We start from the raw sequence: 11,035 nt of genomic DNA, 5'->3' as shown, positions 1-11,035 counted from the left end.
CTATCCCAGAACACAGATCTATATCCCAGTCATCTTGCTCTCAAGCAGAAGACATTTGGGTTATTCGAAAGGAGAAGACTGATCTCACACTAAATGATTTGAAGAGTTTAATGCTGAAGCAATTTGTTTCAATGGCAGAATTCCCCTGGATTTCTGAGTGGGCAGAAATGTGCCTCACACACTAACTCAGCTTTTGTCTGCTGCTGCTGCTTCTCTGTTCTGCCATCTTAGGCAACAATTTGTTCCAGCTTAAAATGAGCTTTTTTTTTGCAGCAGATTTAGAGGCTGACTGAGGCTTGGAATTTTAACTCTGTGATTCCATTGCTTCAGCCATGCCATTATTCCACAGCAGGCTTCCAGGACAAACCACCTACCTAGAGTTGGGTCGTACTCCCAGATGAACCGCTTGGTCAGGAAGCGCACCACGAGAGCTGCAGGGACAAAGGGATTTTGGGTCAGAAAGGCAAGGCATCAACTCAGCAGATTGTTTTAAAGCTTTCCCAGCAAAGTTTTCTATGTGAGTGGACAGGTAGCAGCTCCCCTGAGCTGTGAGCAGGAGTCAGGATTGATTATTGGGGCACTTGAGAACTTGTCGCTGTCTGTGGCCGACTTCACACTTTTGGATGGGGGCAACTGAACAAAACAAACAAAAAACCAACCAACCAACAAAAAAAAATCCCCCCCACAAAAAACAAACAAAAAACCAAAACCAAAAACTTTTTGCAGCATTAAAGCTTTGGATGCTTTAGGTATCCTACAACCATTGGGGAAAGTGTTGGCGGCTTTGGAACCAGCTTTGACACTTCAAAATGAGGGGTTGATCAAAATAACTTTATTCTTGAAAACTTGCCTTTGGATTGTAAACCTTGTAAGGCAGAAATAACTGGCTAAATAGCTTCCTTCTCTTTTTTGGCATGCCTTCCTTGTAACAGTTTAATTTCCACATTTTGCCTACTTGAAGAAAACGGATTAAATATTTCAAACCAATGGTCAACACGCGCTATTTATCAATTTGCAGAAATAGAAAAGAAAGTTTAGATTTTGGAGCACTGGACAGATAGTTCTTATTTTCAGTTTATATGATAAGATCTTGCTACTTATGTTCTTGTATTTAAATTTTTTTATCCCTCCAAACCCTTTAAAAACAACTTATATAGACTTTGATTATTCTTGAATTTAAAACCAAGCAGTGCTTTGAATTTCTAGTGATGCAAATGAATCATTCACCCCTGCAAACCATCCAAAATCCTTTCTGCAAATGAAGCCAGAGATATCACTGCACAAGCTATGAGTGCAGCAATTATACCTACAGAAAACTTGTCATCAGACTCAGATGATTGTTCCATCTTTTGGTTGCAGGTAGACAGTAAAACCCAGTTCTAATCCTTTTCAAAACTGAAGCCAGGAGAATGCCCTCCATCCCAGACTTCTATGCCCAACAGTAGGGTAAGGCAAGAGTCTGCAGAATAAATGTAAATGAATTAAGATTTCCTTAATCAGACAATCAGATTATTAGTTTTAAGAAGATTAATATACCTCCTCATACTTGCAGGGCTAATAAGAAGCTGATCCTAAGGAAATGAGATCACCACACAAGAAGCAAATTGAAGTTATTTTAAGTTTCTATTTGGTGTTATTTTAAGTTTCTATTTTCCTTAGGAAATTCTACTTTGATTTTTTTTGCTTAGGCTTTGCTGAAATGCTGTCCTTGTTCCTCAGAGTAGATGTGGCAACTCTTAGTCAAAGTAACTTTTAAAGCCATGGTCCTTAACTTGAATTCCATAACAAATCAAGATAAGCTCTTTGTAGCTAATTTCCCATCCATGGTGATGTTGCACCAGGACTTTTTTCCTGCACCTTTTATCATAGCTGGAATAGTTCAAGCATTTTGTTGTTTTGAAAGTTTGGTCATGATTCTTCTCTAATTGCTAGTAATAGATTCTCTCTTATTGGCTTCTTTGTCAAGAACAGATTTAAAACCAGATTTTGAGAATTTAAACAGATTTAAAATGAGTTAAAGCAGATTTTAAAAATCAAACAGATTTTAAAAAATTATAAATTTTAAAGAATTAAAAAATGCTTTCACAGCCATACTCTGAAGGAGAAGCAGTGATGGGCTACATGTGTGCTAGAGCCTGTGCCTGGACCTGGAGAAGTTAAGAAAGAGTAAAGGTAGAAAAAACCTGTCCAATGGTTTCTATACTTAAAATTGTTCCTCATATTTTATGATAAACTTGCACTTGTAAATGGAAATTGCTGCAGAGGGGAGTAGAAATGATGGAGGGAACTGGAAGTCTGTCAAGCATGACTAAGAGAGAGCTCTGAAGGGAAAGAGGGAGAGAGCTGATTTTGGAGGTGCCCAAATATGAGAGATTAGAAGGGGCCAAGCCATAAGAAGTAGAAGTAGAACTGGGCTGGAGGTGCTGAGACGAGCCTGGGAGGAGAAACCCAGGTTACATAAAACCCCAGGGTACATAACCCACAGTTATGCACACAGGATGAAATGGTGAAGGTGTGCAGTGCTGCAGAGGTGAAGAATTAGAGATCACAGGTGTAAGCTCTGAGAGAAGGGGGAGGCTAGGCTGTATTTATCTCCAGCACTTGCAGATACATAAATAATTACATGTTTAGGAGGGTGTAGAACTAAGGAAAGAAGGGTGGGAGGTGGCTGCCATGCACAGTCAGATGGCAATCAGCCTCTCTGCTGGCAGACCTCAGAGGGGAGCACAGAAAGCACAGTGAGCCACTTGCTAGGCACTGCTGCTAATAAAGTATTTTTATAAATACTTTCCTTTTCTTTGGGCCCAGTGAAGGGAAGAAAATACCCCCTTATCACAACCCCAGTGAGTGAGGAACAATCAGCTCCAGAACCGTGTGCTCTGTGTCTGTTTTTGGGGCACCTTGGGGCTGTGCAGGGCTGCTACTCCTCCAAGGCTGGCTCTGCTCAGCCTCCCTGCTTCTGACCCAGTCAAATTCCTTCAAAAATGCTGCTGCTCTCTGTCATGGCAGTGGTCACAGCGCATCCTATAAAGCTTTTCACTTCCACACATTTTTATGAGGCTGAAGATTAGCAGCTAGCTGCATTTCGCAGATGGGGAGCGTGAGAGGCTCTTGATCCAGAGCTTGTTCTGTTTATAAGTATTGCAGACCATGTTGGATGGGAAATATCTTCACTTTTGCCTCATTAGGGGTGCTCAGCAGATGGGCCTCTAACATCCAGTGGGGTATTAAAGCAATGTATGGGACTTTGCTGCCTGATTTGACTGGAAATAGACAATGGGGGAAGAGCTGGGAAGGGCATCCAAGTGCTTGGGCTGTCAGTCTGGAGACCAGCTTGCTGGCTGGTTCCTCCTGCCCCAGCAATGATCCCCTGGAGCAGGGGTATTACTGGAGCCATGCTGTTTATGTTGAGCTCACTCACTGCCAGATTACATCACTTTGCTGTAAAATAGCTCTGCCAGCAGAAGAATCAGGAGTGAGGACATGAACAATTTGCTAGGCTTAGAGCTGGAGCACTCAGATTGCTGCTGGCTTAAATGATGCTTTGGGAAAAATAATAAATCCCCCTCGTGTCCTTAGTAATGTTGCATAAAAGATGAGTTGAGATGGGCATTGCTTCCCTCTCACCTGAGCAAAGGTGTGTGTACTGTTGGACCAGTCAGTTTTACTTAGACATGTTTAATGCTGATAATGAGCCAAAAATAACCCATCAGACCAAAGAAAACCAATCCAAATGCTGGGTTTTGATTCAAAATAACATTGAGACCGAGCCTGTCTGAAACACATTATTTTCTGATTAAATTAAGTGACTAATTCCAATATTCATATTAAAATGGCCATTTCCAGTGCTCATCCTCAAATTCATTTTGAAGCAGCCCAGGCCCAGATTGATGCAGTAGTTAATAGGAGTGAATTTCATGGCTCTCCACTGAGACTAGTCCAGGGTCCTCCCTGAACACTTAGAGCTTGTGAAATACAAGAACTTGCAGGCTTGGAAGGAAAGAATGTCCCACAAGCTGCGTTGTGGATTCCTGCTGTGTTGTTTGGAGACATGACCATCACCAAGGGGAATTGATGTAACGTCCCAGCTAAGGAAGAACAGACTCATGTCTCCTTCTGCCTTTCCTGACACCCTCACTTCCAACTCAGCTGTTTGGTACAGGGCATAAATTAGGGTAGGACTTGGCACAGGACTTTCATTCACTCATGTTTTAAAATTTCTGCCTCAGAAGTTATTCTTGGAGAAGAATCATGACTATCTGTCAAATACATTTGCAGAGCAGCTCCACTGAAGACAATGAAGTTACACCAGGATTTAACATGGCATATAAACCAAGGTTATCAGCCACATAATTAATCACTTTCTTTCAAACTTGTGTGGCTGAGTCCCTTGCTCAGCTTTAAAAATCCCATTCCATATATTTTGGAACTTTTTTGTGTGTGTGTGTGTGTCACATTTTGCATCTTGCTTGAGATCTTTCTTTGGATTTAGTAACATATAAATGCTCTAGCTAAATTTACAATCTGTCTGAATACATATCTTAATGGATTTGGTATCGTTCCAGCTAAGACAAGCTGAGTTTTTTGGGGAAGAAAGGAAGCAGGGTTTTATTTGAAAAACAATCCCCTTCCCAAAAAGCTACAGAGTTCAAAGTTATTCTAAGAAAAATAACAGTTTTCCACAGTGAAATAACTGTATGATGACTCTTTTATGCCATGAGAATTTTCAGCTATAAAAATGGTCTGAAAGTAGTCCCATTATTTAACTTATCAACAAGTCCATTCCTGGTGCCATGATGATGTGTCATCAGTAAACCACACTTGGCAGGAGACACCAGAATGGTTAAAACCAAAGGTTCTAATGATCAAAAGGCACTTTCAGAAATGAAGTATTTCACTATTTCTTAAAATACATATTTTTGTTAGAGAGTTCATTCCCCATTCACCTTCTCAGAGGCCTTTTAGGTATTGGAATTTCAGCCCCCCTGGAAGATGGGGTGGGTTCCAGCCTGCAGGATGGCAGTGCTCTGGATTCTGGCTGGTGATGCTCTGCCTCCTTAAACAGCTCCATGCCCACCTTCAGGAAATAATGGTTTCTTTTAAAGGCAAAACCATGAGAATTTAATTTGCCTCTGGGAATGCAGGTCGTCTGGGGGTGTCTGTGTGTGGGGGAAAGTGTGAACTTATAAATGCAGAGTCCTTTTCTGATCCATCAGGGATGCAAGCATGCACTCATTGCCTCGCTCTGCACCCGTGGGCCTGAGTTTGACTCAGCTCTGATGGGATCTCTGGCAATTCCGTGATGTGGGGATGTGAGGGCTGGTGAGACATCAACAGCAGGACTTCTCTGCCTCCTCTCTTGGTTTGCTCACCATGGCCACTTCTGATGTTTGGACCTGTTGCAGCAAACTAGACTTTTCCTGCAGTAAATCTAATGGAGCAAAGCAAGATCAGTGAGAAAAATATGGGAAAACTCAATGAAGTATAAAAATGTGTAGTTTTACACTGCCTTGCTGTTTCAATCTCTGTTTTAGTCACTTTTAAGTCACTGTCTTAAGTTGTTCAGAAAAATTCCTGTTTATGATAATTTTTCTTTAACAGCACAGGGAGGTCCTCCAGTGACTGCCAATGTAAGTTCAAAAGTATGTATACTTTAATATATAAAGATCAATTAAACATAAATACCAAATGTATATATTCTTATATATACCACAAAGCAATTCATCTGCAACAATGTGTGTGTATATACAGGTGTATATATACACTGCTGTAGCAAATGCAGCCCAGGATTGAACAGCTGTGGGATGAAATGTGCTGGTTTTGCCTTTCAGGAGGTCTCACAGTGTAATGCAAGCCTTTTTCTTCAGCGGTGATGGAAAGGGCTTCAGTGCTGTGGGTTCAAATCTGAGCACCAAGAGTGGTTCAAATGTCTTTTTGTTCTGGTGGAATATAAAAGGACTGGACTACCTGTCTCAAATATCTCAATTCCCACTGCAGGATCATGGTTGAAACCACCATTCCACGTTCAAGTATTTCAAAACCACTAATAAGCTTTCAAACGCACAATATTAAGTGCTGTAGATTGGATTTATCTTTACAGTGAACAATATTTTACATGCAGAATGTGAAGGCAGTAGGACTCCAAAGGCAATAATTCAGCAGGTTGTCCAATTAGATGTCAATAACTGACCTTCTTTTCACAAGTTGTTTGGAAAGAGTATCCTACTGTGGAAGGGACAAAGACCACACTCCTGCTCAGCTCTGCTTTTTTTGCAGTCTCCATCAGGTTATTCATATTCCAGCCTGACTAAATGTCAGTGTATTTCATGCCACTGTCACTTTTCAATTTCTGCTACAAGGTTTTGGGGAGCATTTCTTCTGTTAATGGCATTTTCCATCTATCTCAGATGTAATGGCATTTTGCTTCTGTGGGAAATATGCAATTTTAGGAACTTCTGAGTGGAAAGAGCCTGGGGAAAAATAACCTGTTTCAAGGAGTTATCTGAAATTCTGGAAGTCCATGGCCCAGTGCATTTACATATTAATCTCAACTATCTTCATAGGAGACTGGACTTCTTTGTATGCTCTTCTGGACAGTTCACCCTGACTTTTTTATTGATTAGGAGTCATTCACCCCATCCTCACTGAACAGGAGGATTTTTGTTGTAATGCTCTCCCCACTGCTTTCAGTGCTCAAGGCATTTTTTTACAAAGGTTGCTGCATGTGGAACTCAAGCAGGCGGCTTAATTTACATTACATTACCCTGTTCCATAACATATGAATTCAGCATAAGGTTGTTTATGTCACATGAGTGTTTATTGCACTCATGTGAAAGGTAAGTTATCAGACTGCTGTGTCCAATGGTTTTGATCATTTTAGGGCAATATCCACACTTGTATAATTTCTCTTTGTTGACTTCATTGTGTAACTTGTTCTGTCACCCCATTTGTGAAACCTGAACTTTCTGGTGTGCTGTTACTAACACATATGTGTTGGAACCCTGGTTACTGAGAATTTCAGACTTTCTGTGCTGGCAGGCACTGGCCCCCAAGAGAACACTGCATTTGACCTGAGGCCGTGGAGAAGGCTTCCAAAATTGAGTGATAAAACTGAGATTATAAGTGTGCAGTTTGAACACAAGTGTGTAATATCACATAGTAGAAAATGTGAAGTTTTAAAATACAGTAATATATATAAAACAAGAGAAAAAATTTAAAACCAGAAGCTAATCCTTCTTCTCCACCTTCTTCTTCATAAGTTTAAGCAGTATTGTGTAATTACATAAAAATCCACATTATGAATCACAAGTAGTTAACTACTAATTTAAGTGTAATTTCTTAATTAGACAATTTAGCCTTAAAAAGCTTTATAAAGAGAAAAATGCAACTCAATTTTTTAATTTGTTGAAAACTATAATAGAGATAAAAACTAATAAACATCTGAATCCAAACAAGAAATACCATCTCACACATTTAATCCCAATCCTAACAAAAAAAAAAGCTAAAACTCAAACTCAAATTAGTTTGTCACCTTTAAGAAGAAAAAGAAAGAAAGGAGATAGAGGAGGGAATTCTATAATGCTTTCAATGGCAGGATGATCTGGTTATTGTCAAAGAATTTTTGCATGCATGAATTTTTTGTTGGTAAATGTATTTTGAACAGAAAGGCCATTTTTTGCAAGGAAGTTAGGTTTTTTTGATTTTCAAAGGAAATTACTCAACACCTCACCATTTGTCTTCAAAGAACTTGCAATTTAGGAATTGCATATTTAAAACAAACAAACCCAGCTTTACTAACCCCTGATTTTCTTTCATTCACTGTTTTTTTGTATCCCACTGGAGAAATCTGGGGGATTAACTGGATCCTTTTATCCAGGTGTCACTTCCAGGGGGAAGGCAAAGGCACACTTTGCTGTAGCCTGCACCAGCTCCTTGATTTCAGCAGATTCCTGTGTGCCAAAAGGGTTCAAAATTGATTTACTCCATCAGAGCTGAGCCTGAAATATGGTGTAGCCAACATGAGTTACACTCCTGAAGGAAAAAGTAATTTGGGATATTTTGGAGATGCCTTGAACTGCTCCTAGGATGGTGTGGAGCACCAGAAAGAGTGGCCATAAACACACGGCCAGTGCTGAGGTGGGGGTTTTTGTTTTGTTGTGATTTTTTGGTGTTGGTGGTGATATTGCTTTTTTGGGGTTTTTGTTTGTTTGGTTGGTTTGCTTTGGTTTCTTTGGTTTTTTTTTAGTTTTCTTTTGGTTATTTGGGGGGGGTTTTTTGTTCTTTTTTTTTTTGTTTGTTTGTTTTTGTTTTGGGGGGTTTCTTTGTTTTGTTTTTGGGTGTTTTTTTGTTTTTGGTTGGTTTTTTTGTTTGTTTGTTTTGGTTATTCTTTTTGGTTTGGAGGTTGGGGGTTTCTTTTGTGGAAGAGTGGGGTTTTTGTTGGTTTTTTGGGGTTTTTTTAGGGTCTCTTCCAGCTTTTGGTCTGATCCCTTCTCTCTTCCCTCTCCCTTGCTCAGAAGCCAAGAGATGAGTAGGAAGAATTGGAAGAAAGGGGAGAGAGGTGAAGCTGTCGCCTTCTTAGTGCACACGTCCTACTCCACTTTCCCAGGGACTGGGAGAGGGGGCACGGTCTCAAGCACCAAGGAGATGAAGAAATGCTTCCAACAAAGTTTAAAGCGAGTTTTCTGTGAGACCTTGGCCAGGGTAGGGACTGGTCAGCAGGGTCCAGCTGCTCTGTGAGACCTTCCTGGCTGCCAGCAGCAACCTGGCCACAAATCCCAGCCCTGCCCAGGGGGATGCTGCTCCTAAGGAATTTCAGGAACCAATCTGGCTCCTCTTGGGGTTAGGACTTGATAGTTCTGAGGGCTGGAGTTCCAACATCTTCCCTTCTGCTGCTCTGGCTGGGAGCAAAAGCCATTTTGTTTGACGTGGTATGTTCTGGTAAGGATAAAGTCATGCTGGAAAGGCACAACTTACTATTTGCAGCTTAGAGTAAGTCAAAGTGCTTTAAAAATACAGTTTTATCAGGCTCTGGTGAGTCAGTTTGAATGGGAGGGCAGCTGGCACACTGAGTGAGTAAAGCCACTGGCATTAATGCTGGACCACTGCCTGTTCTTGTAATCTTCACAACACGAAAAGTACTTCTGTCAGAGTGCCTTGCTCTACCACTGTCTCACTCAGTCTGTATGGAGCAGCACAAATGGTGACTAGAAATGTCATTAAGGGATGCAGGGCTCTGTATTTCATGTTGGTAGACAGCACTGGGTGTTTCTGTGTGGTCAGAGTCTGAACAGACCAGCTGTCACCCTCTTCTCCTCAGCCTGGCTATAATAATTTTCTTGTCTTATTTTCAGTTATGTATACTAAAATCAAGCTGTTCCCTGGCTTTTGCTGTGGTAAACTTTTATTTTTTTTTTGCATGTACACCTTGGCTTTCTGGATTTGACTCCATGGAAATCTCAGGCAACCTGGAAAAGCTTTGCAATGTGATTACAATCCAGCTAGAGCAGGATATTCAGGAAGATCTTGAAAGATCCATGTCCTGTGCCAATGTCCTGTGCCATTTCCATCTTTCTTTGACAATGGAGCTTAGGTGAACACCAGAAGTCTGCACCAGCCCTATTGATTGATGACTGAGGATTGAATCAGTTGATGGATGCAGGCCTGTGTCCCAGGAAGATGAGAAATTAAGGCAACAAAATACATTGAAAACTGACTCATGGATTTTTAATGATCCTCTTTTTTTTTTTTATGACTCTGATGACATGAGCCTTGATAAATGTTACATCTTTTAAACAAGGTGCACAACACAATATTCAGGGGAACCCATCTTTTTCAAAATCAGCTATTATTCTCATAGCTATGCCCCTCTTTTTTTTTTATGACTCTGATGACATGAGTCTTGATAAATGTTACATCTTTTAAACAAGGTGCACAACACAATATTCAGGGGAACCCATCTTTTTCAAAATCAGCTATTATTCTCATAGCTATGCCTCTCTTTTTTTTTTACCCTCCCTTTTTTCTCTGTGTTGTAAAGACACTTGTTCCTGTTATTTGCTAGCCCCTGTAACCTTGAACTTTTGTTTGTACCAGGAATTTAATTTTTTTTTTAAAGAGCAAACAGCTTTGCCTTTACACCTGGAGAATTAAGAGAGACAGCAGGAGGAGCAGAGAAACTCTTTAGGAGGTCTTTCCACAGTAGGGTTTGCAGTGCTGCAGGATGATAAAAGAGAATGATAGAAACACTGTGATCAACAACTGAAATTAAATGGAAGGCAAACACTGTGGACCACATCTTTCTCACAGTAAAAACAAATGTGTTGCAAAGTGTAGAAATGATTAGATGAAAAGAAAAGCTCAGTCTGAGCAAAGGTTTCCTAACATGCTGCTGCTGATTGCTCCTGGAGGCAGAAAAGTGACCCTGGGGGAGATGGAATGGGTACCTGATGGTGTTTCAGGGTATATCCCCAGCATCACTTTTCTTTTGTGGAGCAGGTTGGAGGAATGGGTGTGGGTGGAGAGCAGCTCTTCACAAACCACCAGTAAGCAAAGCCAGATTGTCTGAAGCCTCACTGGTGCTCTGCCTGGGCTCCCATCACTGCTCATCCCATACAACCTCTGTCAGGAGGAGGATGATTAATCCCAGATCCTGGAAGCAGTGATTTCCTACAAGGCCATGCTGTAATGGGCAGGGATAAATACTGCTAAGTGGTCCAGTCAGTGCACTACAGAGTGCTGTGCTTGGCTCCCAGTGCTAGTGACAGCACGAAATGAATTTAAACTAATTCATTGTTTTGATAAACAACTATCATCTCCTATCTCTGGCTGCAACTATGGTTTTATGAGCACCCATTTGGTGCCTATAATAATGTAGGGGTTATTATTAGCCTTCTGCTTGGAATCTGGACACACAATCCTGGGAACTGTTCAGAGTAAACTTTAAAATTATGTGTGTGTGTGTGACAGGGGGGGAAGCATGATCTAAATTTAAATGGTAAATTTCTGCTTTCATTCTCAATGCTTAAGGGCATTCAGC

The 11,035-nt window shown here is 40.8% G+C and overlaps 1 protein-coding gene across 1 annotated transcript in view; it reads right to left on the bottom strand.

Moving 5' to 3' along the window:
- Positions 1–11,035, bottom strand: part of RERG (RAS like estrogen regulated growth inhibitor) — a 95,980-nt gene that overhangs the window by 18,325 nt on the left and 66,620 nt on the right. Inside the window, exon 2 of the mRNA XM_039708257.1 lies at positions 375–431. Coding sequence (XP_039564191.1) covers positions 375–431 — 57 coding nt within the window. The remainder of the gene's footprint in view (positions 1–374; positions 432–11,035) is intronic.

Source organism: Passer montanus, unplaced genomic scaffold (assembly GCF_014805655.1).
Source record: "Passer montanus isolate IOZ18808 unplaced genomic scaffold, ASM1480565v1 scaffold20, whole genome shotgun sequence".
NCBI classification, from domain to species: Eukaryota; Metazoa; Chordata; class Aves; order Passeriformes; family Passeridae; genus Passer; species Passer montanus.
Note: the sequence above shows the minus strand (reverse complement) of the source record. Positions and strands in the feature narration are given on the sequence as shown.